Source organism: Manacus candei, unplaced genomic scaffold, assembly GCF_025592945.1.
Source record: "Manacus candei isolate 608988 ecotype Guabito, Panama unplaced genomic scaffold, ASM2559294v1 h1tg000005l, whole genome shotgun sequence".
Classification (NCBI taxonomy): Eukaryota; Metazoa; Chordata; class Aves; order Passeriformes; family Pipridae; genus Manacus; species Manacus candei.
In genome coordinates, this window is record NW_026138053.1 from 103,198 (window position 1) to 117,856 (window position 14,659).

A 14,659-nucleotide genomic window follows, 5' to 3' on the forward strand; every position below is an offset into this window, starting at 1 on the left:
CCCCGGCGTGCCGGTAGCCACAAGGGCAGGACATGCCGCCTATCTGATAGGAGCAGCCTCCCTTGGCACTGCGGCTGGCGGCAGAGGGGCTGCGGCATGGTGGTTTCGGGCACAGGGAAGTGCTGGCGATGAGGTGGGGGGAGCCCCCAGCTAGGCTTCCTGAGCTGCACAACCACCACTTCCCAGATAAAAAGTATCGCCTGGAGGAGCCACAGCAGCTCCCAGGGCGCTGGGAAGGGCCCCAGCACGGGGGTTGCAGGATGGCAGCCTGCCTGTGCTGGGGCTGGCTGCTCTCGCTGATCCCGGCCATCCTGCTCAGCCTCTGCAGCCCATCGCCAGCCCCCGAGCCAGTGACATCCCAAGGTAGGTCCTTGGGGATATTTCCTCCCCTAAAGGATGGGCCAGAGAAGAGCTGGCATGTCAGGTGTGGGCAGTGAGCACCTCACAGCAGCCAAAATCTGCAAGATTGGGAAGGGGCATCCCAGGAGGGTCTGCAGGGGGTGTTTGGGGTGGGCAGTGGAGTGCCCTTCTCACCTGTGGGACACCCCGAGGTGCTCAGAGTAAAGGAACATCCCTGCCCTCTGCAAGCAGGACCTGGTAGCCCCAGGGCCTCTTGAGGATGTCAGGCTGGTGCTCCCAGTCCCACACAGGTAGCAGAGGGGCTCCCTGCCCCTCAAAAGTTCCTGTAATTATGATGAGGGTTTGAGCGAAATTCAAGTTAACATCTCTCGGCTCAGCTCTGCACCACAAGTAATGCAGTGGCACTGCCAGGCTAATCCCAGTGCTCCTGCACCAGCCTTGCCATGATCTTGCTCTGCCAAGCATCCTCAACCAGGCTCCAGTCTGGCTCACTGCACCTGGCAGAGCCACTTCACGACTTTGTCACATTTCAGGGCTGCTCACGCTTTCTCTGAGCCCCTCTTTAGCCCCTTTAACACTTTCTGTAACACCATTAAAAGCATTAACCAAACAAAGTCCTGTTGATCTCCTGCTCATCTCTCCAGACTCACCCTGGGTGTCTGGCCAGGGTGGCCTTCAGAGCACATTTACAGTCACCCCCATAGGGACAGTGGGAGGAGGGTCAGGGTTGGGTTCATCCTCTCTGCCCACAGCCTTGGTGACATCCCCATGCCCTGAGCCCGAGTTTGGGAGCAGTGCCCGAGCACGGCTGGTGTGGGCTGCAGAGCTAGGTGGCCACTATTCCTAGGACATGGCCTGTGTGCAGCAAAGATGCTCTGGCAGCCCACAGGACCAATGCCATGGGTCCCTGTGTCACTGAGCTGCTGGGACCTGGCCACCTTATCCCCTGGTGCTCAGAGCTGGGGGGGGAAACATGGAGCCAGCATGAGGCCTGGGGTGGGAAATGGGGGGCAAAAAGAGATGAACAGGTGGGGGGCTGTGGGGTAGATGGGACAATGGGCAGGGGGAGGAAGGCAACACAAGGCTGGGAAATGAGGAACAAGGCTGGGGGTTCAGGGCAAGAGCAGAGACAGGAAGAGCAGAAGGACACTAAGAAGGTGGCAGGGACATTTGGGGACTGTCACTTATTCTTGGCCCAGAGTGGACTCAACTGGCAGTGTAGAGGGTGCACAGCAGAGTGTGGATGCACTCAGCACAGGGAGCAGAGCCAGGTACTGGCAGGGGGCTTGTTGGGTCCCATAGCTGGGGACAGCCCCTGAGGAAGGCCAGGAGGAAGACAAGGAGGAAGAGGGCTGGACAGGTCTCAGGACAGAGGCAGTGGGGGAGGAAGGAGTGCTGGAGCAGCTCTGGGGGCAGCGAGACCACCCCTGTGCCTCACACATCTGCATCTTGGGGCTGTCCTCTTTTCCATGACAACAGGGGCAGGGGCCCATAGGCCAGCAAAGCCACCAGTGTCTGGGACAGAAATCCTACAGGATGTGATGCTCCAGTTCATCCACGCAACTACAGGGAGGGCGGCTTGCTGAGGGGGGCAGAGAAACCCACAGCCCCCTGCAGTCCCTGGGCCAGGGTTTGGGCATCCCCCTCTGCTCAGGACCACACGCCTCCACGCCAGCCCCAAGGCCCTTTCCCTCTCCCTGGGGTGCTGCTCCTCCTTATCTCACTTCCGTGCACCTTCCGGCATGAGCAGGGCAGGGGTGCTTTCCCCTGATCGCTGGGCCCTGAGCCCCCCTCCGACCGCAGGGCTATTTCGGGATGTTTGTTTCTCCTGAAGGACCCCCGTACTGAGGAGGGGGGAGTGGTGGGGGAGGGGGTGAGGAGCCCTGCCACAGCCAGGACCCCAGGGCCAGCCAGCAGCCAGCACGTGTGCCACATCCCTCCCCGCCGTGCCAAGCTGGCGGAGGCACCTGTGCCACGGCCATGCCCAGGCTGCCCCAGGAGCCTACACAGCCTGGCCTCAGGGGTGAGCTGGCCAGCAGGCATGGGGCAGGAGGATGCAGGTGGGATGGGGACGGGTTTGTGCCCAGGGGCTTCCTCATGCCCACACTCCTCCCAGACGCTGCACTGCTGGCAGGGGTGTCCGAGGACATCCTCTGTTTCTCCCGCTCCTTCGAGGACCTCACCTGCTTCTGGAACGAGGAGGAGGAGGCAACAAGTGGGATGTGCCACTTCTACTACTGGTATAGCAGGTAGGAGGTGGTGGGGACACAGCCCAGCCTCCCCTTTGCCTGCACAGAGAGCAGCAGAGTCGGGGTGCCACAGCAATCTGTGCCATCCCAGTGGGCTCCCAGCTGCAAGGAGAGATGGTGGAGAGCCCACAGAAGCTACACAGCAGCCACTGCACACCCTGCAGCAGGGCTGGGACATTGGCTGTCCCTCAGTGCCATGGGGATGGTGTCCTGCAGTGGGTGGTGGCACAGGAAAGGAGCTGGTGACACTGAGGTCTCGGTGCTGTGCCCCACATCCCCTTTCCTCCAGATTGACCCGAGGCAGGAGGCATATGAGGTGCTGCAAGACCCCGCTCTCCATTCCTCAGGGATATGCCCACAGCATGCGTGGTCTCCACATGGCACCGAGGGGCTGGCGGGAAGCGGCACGTCTGCGTCTTCCCCAGCCAGGACGTGCGGCTCTTCACCCAGCTCCACCTCCGCGTCCTGGATGCCACCACAAACCAGACAAAGTACTGGCGGGAGCTCAGCGTGGACGCGGTGGGTGAGTCCCTCTTACTTGGTAATACCCTGTGACACCAGGACAGTCCCCAGACCTGAGTGCCCTGACCTTCTGCTCACCACGGGGGTTGACAACACCATGTGTCCTGCATGGCGGGCACAGAGACAGCCTTGGAGGGGCCTCCAGGTGTCTCCCAGCAGGACCAGGGGTTGCCCAGGCAGGGACTGTGGCAGGAAGGCAAACACACTGGCATGTTCCTTGCAGGTCTCATCGCCCCTCCAGTGAACATCACGGCCCGCTGGGCTGGGGCTGCAGGGCAGCTCTGCGTGTCGTGGCAGCCACCGCTCGCCGACTACCCAAACTTCTTCCTCTACGAGGTGCAGTGCTGCCCTGCCAACTCCCCAGGGATGCCCTGCAGCACCACATGGAACACCAGTGGGGAGCACCCTGGGGACCCCTCCATCCAGTCAACTGTCAGCACCCAAACACCCAGGGTCAGGGCAGCCACAGCCTCCCCAGGAGTGGGGCAGGTACACAGACAGGCCAGGGATGGGCAGGGGGATTTGGGGGCTGCAGCTGCTCCTCAGCCCGGCCCCTCTCCTGCAGGGGCTGGTCCAGGCCAACACCTGGGTGGTGCTTCAGGACCTGCAGCCAGGGGTGAGGTACCACATCCAGGTGCGCAGCAAGCCCGACGGCACCTCCATGGATGGCGTCTGGGGGCCCTGGTCGCAGGCAGTGGCTGCGGAGACACCTCGCTCCTCCGGTGAGCAGCCACCCCCTCTGCCGGCGTGCTGGCAGGAACAGCAGGGAGGCACCCACGCCTGGGGCTACAAGGGGTGGGGGGCCTGGGGTAGGCGAGGTGCAGCACCCAAGTTTTGGGGGGCCAAGGGGAAGCAGCCCCCTCCCCGCCCTGGCTCTTGCCTGCCCAGGAGACATCGGGCTGTGCTGCAGCACCCCTGACCTGCAGAATGTGCGCTGCGAGTGGACCTGGGACCCCGCAGAGCCCCGCAGCTCCCACCAGCTCTTCTACCGGCCACCTCCAAGCGGGGCTGGCACAAGGTAAGGGGCATGGTGGGCATGTGGGCATGGTGGGCACTCAGGCAGGCACATCCCAGGCACCACTGGTCCTGCTGTGTCCCATCATCCCACACTGTGCCACCTGCCCATGCCCTGCTCTGCCCTGCCCTACCACCATCAACCTCGTACCTCACCACCACCTTTCCTGGACACACTGCACCTCTGACTACAGGCAGCAGTAGCTCTCCTAGGCAAGTGCAGGAGGAGCAAGGCTGCACTGGCTGTGGGGATGCCATGGTGGGACTGACTGGCTCCCCACTCCTCACACAGGGAAGCTGCATGGCAGCAGTGTGAGGAGGTGAGCATGGGGGCAGAGGGCACCCACACCTGCACCTTCCAGCCCAGGGCTGGCAGTGCCATCTCTGTCCTGGTGAACATCACCCGGGCCCAGATGCTGCCCACGCTCAGCTTCTTCAAGGAGCCCTTCTGGCTGCACCAGGCTGGTAAGTCCCAGTGCCACCATGGCCACTGCCCTTGACCATGCCCAGCTCAGGGGACACAATGTCCCATGTCCCATTCCATGGCAGCGACACAACCCCGTCCCCAACACCAACAGTGCTCACAGACGCCCCACAGCTCGTGCAGGCGACAGTGTCACAGGGCCGTCTGAGCCTGCAGTGGCTCCCACCCCTGGAGGTGCTGGCAGAGCAGCTGGACTACCAGGTCCGCTACGCCGTGGAGAACAGCCATGACTGGAAGGTAAGGCCTGGCCAGGGCACCCCGAGCAGCCCTGCCCACCTCCGCTGCCAACACGCGGCCTGCACGGGGTCAGGCAGGATGGCCCCACACCCCTTTGGCCGTCCCACAGCAGCCATGCCTCCCTGCAGGTCCTGCAGGTTCCACGGGCAGCCAGGAAAGAAGTCCTGGACCTCCGGCCAGGCAGCCGCTACCAGGCCCAGGTGCGGGCCCAGCCCGGCGGGCCGTGGTACCGGGGCAGCTGGAGCGCCTGGTCCGAGCCTGTTGTGGTTGATGCCATGGCCGATGCGGGTAAGGGACAGGGCAGGGGGGGGGCTGCAGCCAGAGGAGCCACACGGAGCAGGAGATGGACATGGGAATGGGGGACAACGGGCAGAGAGTGACAGGGCTGTGAAGGGCTCAGAGGTGGCGGGTCTGGGAAGGGCTACAGCCCCAGCGTTCCTCCCCCGATGCAGGCTGGATCATCCCCAGCGTTACGGTGGTGCCGCTGCTCTTCACAGCGGTGCTCCTGGGGCTGCGGTGCACCTTCCCCTCCCTCTACAGGTAAGGGCTGTGCCGGGGGCAGGCGGGGGGGTCCAGCACCAGGCCTGGGCACCTTGAACGGGGGCGTCAGGGCACCCCAAGACTAGGGTTTGCCTTCGATGTCCCTTTCCCCGTACTCAGCAACGTGAAGCAGAAACTCTGGCCGCCCGTCCCTGACCTGCACCGTGCCCTGGGCAGCTTCCTCCAGGAGAGCAGCAAGCACGGCCAGGTGAGGGGCTGGAGCAGGGCTGAGGCCCTCGGGGGCAGCTGGAAGGGCAGCTGGAAGGGCAGCCCCCACCGCCCCCGCTCCGTGTCCCCCCAGGCCAGCGCCTTCGAGAAGCAGCCGCCGGAAGAGGCCGTGCTGCCCTGCCTGCTGGAGGTGCTGCCGGGCCCGCGGGGCGAGGCGGGCCCGCCGCCGGAGCACGCTGGAGGCCGCCTGGCCAGCACCGACATCGCCAACCAGTCCTACCTGCTCATGAGCGGCTGGGAGCCGCGGGGGGCCGCGACCGCCCCCGCCCCGCCATAAACGCGCGTCCCTACACAAACAACCCGCCTGCTGCTCCTTCGTCGCCCCGCCCCCAACTCCGTTCGCCCCGCCCCCGAGCACGATGGCCCCGCCACCGCTGTGCGGATGGCCCCGCCCCCTGCACCCGCCCCCAACGGCTCAGCCAATGGCGTTGCGGCGCGCGGCCGTCGCCAGGCAGCGCGCGGCCGTTGGGTTTGAAGCGACCAACCGGGGCCGCGTCCGCGCGCGCTTTAAAATGCCGCGGCGCGGGCGGGGCCGGCCAAGGGTGACGGCGCGGCGGCGGTGAGGGAGCGGCTGGGCCGGGGAGCCTGCCCTGGGCATGGCTGTGGTGAAGTGGTCACTGAGAAACGGAGGGGAGGAGGGGGGGAATGTCCGTTAGCAGAGAGAGCCCCGAGGAGCGGCTGGAGGGGGTGTCGGGGGGATGAAAAGGGCCCCGAGGAGCAGCTGGAGGGGATAACGGGGGGATGGAAAGGGCCCCGAGGAGCGGCTGGAGGGGATAACGGGGGGATGGAAAGGGCCCCGAGGAGCGGCTGGAGGGGATAACGGGGGGATGGAAAGGGCCCCGAGGAGCGGCTGGAGGGGATAACGGGGGGATGGAAAGGGCCCCGAGGAGCGGCTGGAGGGGATAACGGGGGGATGGAAAGGGCCCCGAGGAGCGGCTGGAGGGGATAACGGGGGGATGGAAAGGGCCCCGAGGAGCGGCTGGAGGGGATAACGGGGGGATGGAAAGGGCCCCGAGGAGCAGTCGGGGAGAGCCGCAGGGGTTGTCCAGTGGTGGGGAGGGCCCGTCGGAGCGAGCTGACGCCGCCCGCCCGCAGGACCATGGCGCAGTTCCTGTTCGAGGCGGACCTGCAGGGGCTGCTCAAGCTGGACACGCCGATCCCGAACGCGCCGCCGGCGCGGTGGCAGCGCAAGGCCAAGGAGAGCGGCCCCGGGCCCAGCCCCCTCGGCGTGTCGCCCATGAAGCCGGCCAATCGCTCCCACAGCTCCAGCAAGACGCCGTCCAAAACACCCGGTGAGTGGCGGCAGAGGCAAGGTGGGCGAGTCCGGGATGCTTGCCTGTAGCCACGAGGCTGTGGGCTGTGCCAGGTACCCTCGGCGGCCGGCGGGTCAGCAGGGGCCCGGCTGCTGGCAGTCACTCACCTCCTCCCCAGCTGAGCTCCAGGGTTGGGTGAACTGATCCCTCCGCTGAGCCTTGCTGGCACAGCTGTATGTTGGGACAAGGGTGGGCAGGACTGTCTGCCGACAGCTTTCCGTGGTGTACCTGTTTTTGTATCCTCCCCTTATATGTGATCTCTGGAACTGTTGCACTAGACCCAAGTTGTCTCCTGGCAGTCCCTAACCAGAGCTTGGGAGCAGGGGGGGAAATATCAGTTAGTTGTGGCTGGATGGCACGAGGTCTGAGAGTCCTGCTGGTCTAGAACTTGAATGGTGGGTGTGATGTGGAAGAGTGCTGGGTTTGCTCTTGTGAAAAGTCTAACACAGGCTGTTAAATAGTTGTAAGACAATATTTATGTATGTAAATACAGGGAAATCTGGATCCAAAATTCAGAGCACACCAACAAGGGCTGGGGGGGATCGCTACATTCCCAACCGCAGCACTATGCAGATGGATATGGCAAGTTTCCTCCTAACCAAAGAGAATGACCCTGCTGAAGAATCTCCTACCAAGAAGGTGAGCATGTTGCTAAGGCACAATTACTTCAACAAGCACTTCCAAACACTTAATCCTTCCTGCCCATTTACAGAAAAGTATACTGTAGTTTCTATGCAGTGGGCACGTGTGGCTGACAAGACCCAGCCATGACTACTTCCAGCTCTAGGCTTCAGGAGCCTGGCATGCGATGGAAGCTGTAGAGCCTGTCACTTACTCTATGCTGCCTCTGGTAGCAAAATTGGCTAACAAGGCTTTAAAATATAGCAGGCTACAAAAACACAAAGCTGTGGGCCTATGCACAGTAAAACTGCTGGTGGTAGCTATTCTAGGACAATGTCTACATGGGGAGCAATTCTGGAATGTTTTACACTGTGTTTCTGAAATCTGTTTATGAAGCATTTGGTCCCTTGTGGCTGTGGCTTTTCCCACTGGCAGTGACACTGAATTTGCCACTGTATGAAAATGTGAGCAGGACAATGTGCCAACATCTGAGGGAAAACTACTTTGACCTGCCTGTGGCTGACTCTTGCAGCACTGTTTGTACACCTCCTGATTCTGGGAGAAGGGGGCTTAGGTGTATGTTTTAACTGCAGCATTAAACTTTGTGTTTCAAACACATTGCACTGAGAGTGGTTTGTCCCTGTAGGAGCAACAGAAAGCCTGGGCAGTGAATCTGAATGGCTTTGATGTAGAAGAGGCAAAGATCCTCCGCCTCAGTGGAAAGCCACAGTACGCTCCAGAAGGTATGACACAGAGTCCATGAGTCGAATCAGCTGGGGAGATCTGGTCAGGGGTCCTGTGTGGTCACAGGAGAGATCATCTGGCTTCTGAGAGCTCCTATGCACACTAGAGTTTCCCTTCTTAGGGTTTCTGAGGTTGAGGGATAGCATAGCAGTTACAGTGAATTTATTTAGGAAAGCTGAAATGACTGCCAGCTGCTCACGTGGACTGGAGGCGACAAACCTTCCTGAGGTCTGCAAGAGCTTCAAACTCTCTGCTGTGCACTTTCTAGCCGAACTGTAACTAAACATAATGGGATACAAAAAAACAAGTGTTTCTGTGACTGAAGAAAGTGTAGCTCACCCTGGTTCAGCAGTTCATACTGCCAGAGGTGCTTAGCACACTGCACTCTCTTGAATGTCTCTCTTCTCTCAGGACTTCATTTTCACTGGAAGGGATTCCTAGTTGGATGAGCAGCACTAGGTTGGAAGGAAACAGTAACTCAGGTCAACAAATCTGTTCCTCCGCACACAGGCTATCAGAATAACCTGAAAGTGCTCTACAGTCAGAAAATGACGCCTGGATCCAGCAGGAAGAACAGCAGATACGTTCCCTCAATGCCAGACCGGATCCTGGATGCACCGGAGATCCGCAATGACTACTGTAAGTAGAATGCAGTGTTGGGTGCTGGGCATCAAGAACATTCTGCACTGGCGTGCAGTTCCTAGGATAGTGTAACTGGGCTGTTTGAATTACTTCATGCACCCAGACTAGCACAGACCACTTCTGGAGTGTCCCTGTGTAGCCTTCTAGGAACGGTGGTCCAGAGTGCCCTGTAGTTGACTTGGGTCAGGGTTACCTGACCTGAATAGCTACCCCTTACTTCTGTGTGTGTGTATGCACATGTGTACACACACACATCTGGTGCAGGTGGAAGACTTGGCATCAGCAGTGGTGAAGGGCAGGGCTCTCCAGGTAAGCATGGTGTGACTTGTGTTGCTCTTCCAAATTGTAGATCTGAATCTCATTGACTGGAGCTCCCGAAACTTCCTGGCAGTGGCTCTGGACAACTCTGTTTATTTGTGGAATGATGTCTCTGGGGAGATTATCCAGCTGCTGCAGATAGAGCATCCAGATGTTTATGTTTCCTCTTTGTCGTGGATCAAAGAAGGAAACTACCTTGCTGTTGGCACAAGTAATGCTGAGGTCCAGGTGAGTGCAGCAGTAAAACCAAATGTGCTGTCTAAGGGTTGATGGAGCTGTGGGGCATGGGGACAAAGGCTTGGCTAGCACAGGAAGGATGCAATGCACCCAGCTTTTCTTGCCTGGTAGGGGTGGAACTGTCCACAGCCAACTGCAGCATGCAAGGCAGAGTTTGGTTTGGGGGTTTTCTGACACCTGGAGTTATCTTCTGTACTATAGGCATAAGATACAAATTTTCTCTGCTCCCATACTGAGAAGGCTGAATGCCAGGTTCCTAGGGCATAGCAACGGGGCTGGGGTTCATCCTCCAGAGAACTTACTGCTTTTCCTCTCTAGCTATGGGATGTTCAGCAGCAGAAGCGTCTCCGAAACATGACCAGCCATTGTGCCCGCGTGGGATCCCTCAGCTGGAACAGCTACATCCTCTCCAGGTAAAGCACTGGGTGGGTCAAGGACAGTGTCTAATTATTGCAGATTCCTATCCCTAGATCTATGAGTAGTGTGGGTTAAGGATGGCAGAGAGGACTTTCTGTTCTGGCTTGGGCTTCTTACTCAGCCTGTTCTGTTGGGACTGTGCAGAGAAAGCCTCTCTTCTGTACTGCCCTTTGTGCTGAAGCTGTGAAGAGCTTGTGTGGCTGCTTCACTCACACCAACAGACCGGTGATGCTGGTAACGCTGGTTGAAATCCAGTGGCAGGTACAGCAGTCTTGCAACAACACAGAAATGGATTTGGGTGAAAATGTGTCAGCCTGAACCCTGCAAGTCTTTTCTTCTCTCCCCAGTGGGGCACGGACTGGCCACATCCACCACCACGACGTCCGTGTGGCTGAGCATCACGTGGCCACACTTGCTGGCCACACACAGGAGGTGTGTGGGCTCGAGTGGTCTCTAGATGGCCGCTACCTGGCCAGTGGTGGCAATGACAACCTGGTGAACGTCTGGCCGTGCGCCCAGGGGGGCAGTGGAGACATCAGTCCTGTACAGACCTTCACGCAGCACCAGGGTGCTGTCAAGGTGAGCGCAGGGCTGCCGTGGGCACATGGGCGTGTGCAAGGCAGACGTGCAGCACTGGCTGTGCCCAGGTTGCCTCCTGCATGTCGTAGAATGAACTCTTCTCTCCCAGGCTGTGGCATGGTGCCCGTGGCAGATGAACGTTCTGGCCACTGGAGGTGGGACTAGTGACAGACATATCCGCATCTGGAATGTGTGTTCTGGCGCCTGCCTCAGTTCTGTGGATGCCCATTCCCAGGTGAGACATGAATTGTCAGCTTGGAGCAAACGCCTTCTGGCAGCACACCTACACAGAGTTGCTGGCTCCTGAGGCCCAGAGGCATGGGAAAGGAGGGGACCACGCTCAGCTGTGGCTGGTGAGCATCAGCACAAGCAGCTTGTCTTACCTGTGTTACTGCCTCTTCTCAGGTCTGTTCTATCCTGTGGTCAACAAACTACAAGGAGTTCATTTCAGGCCATGGCTTTGCACAGAATCAGCTGGTTATATGGAAGTATCCATCGATGACCAAGATTGCAGAGCTGCAAGGTAGGCTGGGCCCTTTGCCTGGGGAAGGGGGGCTGCCAGAGGCTGAAGGCAGATGCAGTCCTTGGTTTGAGCCTGCAGCATCATTGCTGCAGGACGGTATGCAGGGGCATGCTGCTGGATGTGAGGGATGCCCATGGGCTTCTGAACAAACACTGTTTCTCCAAATGCATGCCTAGGGTCTGAATTGGTGCTGCCACAGCACACTGGGGGGACAGCTATGCAAGCTGGGGGGACTCAGGGGGACACACAGGAGTAAATGTGCACAGGGTGACTGCACAACTCCTCCTCAGGTCATACTGCCAGGATCTTGAACCTGACTATGAGCCCTGATGGTACAACAGTGGCCTCAGCAGCTGCTGATGAAACACTGAGGCTCTGGCGCTGTTTTGAGATGGACCCCATAAAGAAGAAGGAGAAAGAGAAGGCAAACAGTGCCAAACCCAGCATTATTCACCAGAGCATCCGTTGAGAGCACAGGGTTGTTGTGGGGAGGGGGGTACTTGGTTTACATGCTGTACAGTATTTTAAATGTTAATAAAGTGCTTTAACTTGACTTTTTTATGGAATTGGATGGAAGAAGCTATGGATCCCAGAACCAAGTCCCTCCTCCCTGTGGTTTGGGATCTGGGCAAAGGGTGGAGCCCTTGTTCTTTAGGGCCTGCCTGTTCTGTTTACAGGCAGACAGAGCATAGCACAGCCATACAGCCCTAGGATAAGGATGCCAGGCAATGGCTGTACTTCTCCATCTGTCCCAGCTAAGGTATGTATGTCACCTGCCCCATCTTGATGCTGACCACGAGCACAGCAGGGTTGAAAGCAAATAGCTCTGACTTGCTTCAGTGATCCACTGCTGAGCTGGCCCATGCCTCAGGCAGGGCCCTCTGCCCAGCTCGAGCCTGCTTTGGTGCCAGCTGGGGTGGGGAAGAGCAAGGCTCAATGAAAGCATGGTATGGCTGTGGCCCCAGCTTCTGTTGTGTCCTGTCTCATGACTGGATCTGCAGTGCTCACCTGCTCCAGAGCAGTCTTTGGCAGTCTGAGCTGTCATGTGCACACTAGTTTGTCTTGTTCTGCTACAGGCAGCCAACACTGCCTGCTTATGGTGCTGGAGTAGAATAGCTACTTCTGCAGTGGTTTAGTACTGAAGTTAAGAGCCAGTTGCTATTGGAAAAAAAAAAAAAAAGGGGAGGAGGGGCTGGAAACATACAGTAACAGCTGTAATCACCCCAAAGGCCAGAAAGGGGCTGGCAATGGCATAAAGCCTGATGCAAAACAAAGGGTTAGTTTACATTGCCACAGCCAGCCTGTATGTCATGCAAAAGACTCACAAAGGACCACCAACTCTGTGCACAGCCCTTAGTCACGTATTCTTCCAGCAGCCCTATCTCTGTCCTCCCCTCCAGCTGAGGGGAAGCCCTGGTGCCAGGCTGGGGCTGGCATGCAGGGAAGCAGGCACCAGGGCTCAGCTAACATTTATCAGAGCTTGACTCCCCCACACTTGGAAAAATGCATTTTATCCAGGCTGGGTTATGCTGGTGCAAGTTGCAGGGAACATATTTGAGCCTTTACCTGAGCAGGAGCCAGCACAGCCATGCTGTTCTGCACGTTGGAGCCACAGTGTCTGAGGTTGTGGGGCTGCAGCAGACCCATCAGGCCTGTCCTTCAGCTGCACCAGCACAGCCTGGGGCTGCTGGGGACACTGTGCAGCTGATTAGCACCTTGGCCTGTGCAAAGCAGCTCCACAAAGCCTGTGCCTCCCATCAGCCTGTGATTAGCTGAGGGTGGATTATTAACTGCTTTCACCTTCCCCTCAGCACAGTACCATGCTGTACCCGGCACCAGCTCTGTCTCCAGAGCTTTAAGCCAGCTGGAACCTTCGAAGGTGGGCACTGGCAGCACCAACTTGTGCCAAGGCCAGTGAGGGTGCACCCCACACCCACTACTGATATGGGGGGGCACAGTCTCAAAAAACAGCCTGCAGCAGCTGAGCCCAGCACCTTCCCAGCAGGACTGCTGGTGCATCCCTGCTTGGCTACCTGAGGAAGAGCACAGGAAGTCCAAGGAAGATGCTCTCCTTGGCCTTCACACACAGATCCCAGGGCAGCAGCTGTGTCTAATGGGGAAGCAGGCAGGAACCCAGATGCAAGGTTGGGCTCCTCCGCAGAGCTGTGCTGCTGTTGTGGAAGCCCTGCCCCACACCTCTGCACTTTGGTGCTGGGAGTTAGCACAGACTTGCCCTGTAGCCCCACAGCTGATTAAGCCTTCCCACAGTTCTTGACCTGGAAGGAAGGCTTTATATACCTAAAAGCTGTTGCAATTTTTTCACTCCCATGTAAGAGCAGCTCAGCTTTCTCAGACAGGCAATACAGGCTCTTTCTCCTTAGCACATACCCTACTCCCAGAAGCTGTGCATTACACAGCCCTTGAAGGTCCTCTGAGCACTACTAGAGGGTCATGGAATTGCAATGTCTTTGGCCCCTACTGGTCCTACTGCCCTGGAGTGAGGAGGAGCAGAGGAAGGAGTTGGGCACTGATCCAGCAGGCCCAGTAAACACAGCCCTATAAGGTGTGAATTCAGTTCACAGCATGACAGCATATTAATTACCAAGTGCCATGGCCAGCCCATAGAAGAGCACAGCTAACTGGAACAATTGGAGGAAGGGAGAGCAGAGCACATGCAGGGAACAGCCCATTCTAAAATACCAAGCATAAGTAGTTTACAGTATTGCTGCTATTTTGGGCAAAAGCAAAGACAGTCCTGTGTTTGCCAAGAGCCAACTGGAGGGGAGAAGGAGGCTTGACAGGAAAAGGTCTATCTCAGCCGGACCATCAACAACAGCTCCTGAAGTGGTGACTTCTGAGCACTGAACTAATGTTACACACCACTTCAGCATGAACTGGAACAAGCTTTCATGCAAGTCCTTGCTCACAGAGAAGCAGTAACACTGGGAGAACACCAGACAGTGCAGCAGCCAAATCCCAGTTTATGGCTTCATATGTACAAGGGCACTGAGGCCTGTAAAACAGGGTGATACCATGTACAGTTCAGGCATATTAGTCACACCAGTTCAGGTCACTTGAAGATGCTTTCCTACATTTCAGAGAATGGCCTTGAGGTGTACAGCAGCCCAGGTAAGATCAGCAGAGCTTCCTCTCACACGAAGCCCTGCTCCAGGGCTTTGGCTGGACATCCACTAAAGCCCTCCTACCCCACAGCCAAGCCCACAGTGAAACTCAGCATTTGGAGGCAACTGCTCTAACACGTTCCTCCCAGCCACCAGCTGCCCAGCCAGTACCCCCTCCTCTTCCCAGGCCTGAGTCACCACCCAGGCTGCCCAAGAGGGCCCCAGTCATAGGGTGATGAGAAGGCAGCTCAGCACCCCAACAGCACTGAAGGGACACCTGAATTAGACAACAGTGCAGAAAACAGAGCCCAGCAGGTGAGAGGCACTTCTGCAGCAAGAGCAAGGCAGCAACAACATAACCCTCCCTCTGACCACCCTGAGCTACATTGCACACAGATCCATGCTGCAGAGGCGTTCACAGATGGCAGCAGTTTTTGCTTCAGCAGGTGCAAAAAGCAACAAACTGCTGTTTCCCAATCACTCAAGTTTCCAGGGTCTCTATTCCCTGT

At 58.2% G+C, this 14,659-nt stretch overlaps 2 protein-coding genes across 4 annotated transcripts; both read left to right on the forward strand.

Moving 5' to 3' along the window:
- Positions 1-187: 187 nt before the first annotated feature.
- On the forward strand, positions 188-6,037 carry MPL (MPL proto-oncogene, thrombopoietin receptor). The gene is made up of 13 exons (XM_051795267.1): positions 188-363; positions 2,477-2,609; positions 2,957-3,132; positions 3,355-3,620; positions 3,697-3,853; positions 4,020-4,149; positions 4,438-4,610; positions 4,724-4,866; positions 4,995-5,202; positions 5,240-5,253; positions 5,294-5,406; positions 5,527-5,614; positions 5,708-6,037. Exons 1-13 carry the CDS (start codon positions 261-263, stop codon positions 5,909-5,911), a joined length of 1,908 nt encoding a protein of 635 aa, XP_051651227.1. The 5' UTR covers positions 188-260; the 3' UTR covers positions 5,912-6,037.
- Positions 6,038-6,072: 35 nt separating this feature from the next.
- CDC20 (cell division cycle 20) lies at positions 6,073-11,585 on the forward strand. 3 transcript variants are annotated; one of them, XM_051795272.1, is made up of 11 exons: positions 6,073-6,193; positions 6,730-6,926; positions 7,441-7,586; positions 8,215-8,311; positions 8,823-8,951; positions 9,304-9,500; positions 9,828-9,922; positions 10,274-10,505; positions 10,615-10,740; positions 10,911-11,028; positions 11,319-11,585. In XM_051795272.1, the coding sequence occupies exons 1-11, from the start codon at positions 6,147-6,149 to the stop codon at positions 11,495-11,497; spliced, it is 1,563 nt and encodes a 520-aa protein (XP_051651232.1). In that variant the 5' UTR covers positions 6,073-6,146; the 3' UTR covers positions 11,498-11,585. The 3 variants fall into 3 exon arrangements, with proteins under 3 accessions (XP_051651232.1, XP_051651248.1, XP_051651243.1); XM_051795288.1 differs by having other exon boundaries at positions 6,123-6,239; XM_051795283.1 differs by lacking the exon at positions 6,073-6,193 and adding an exon at positions 6,228-6,247.
- Positions 11,586-14,659: the final 3,074 nt, after the last annotated feature.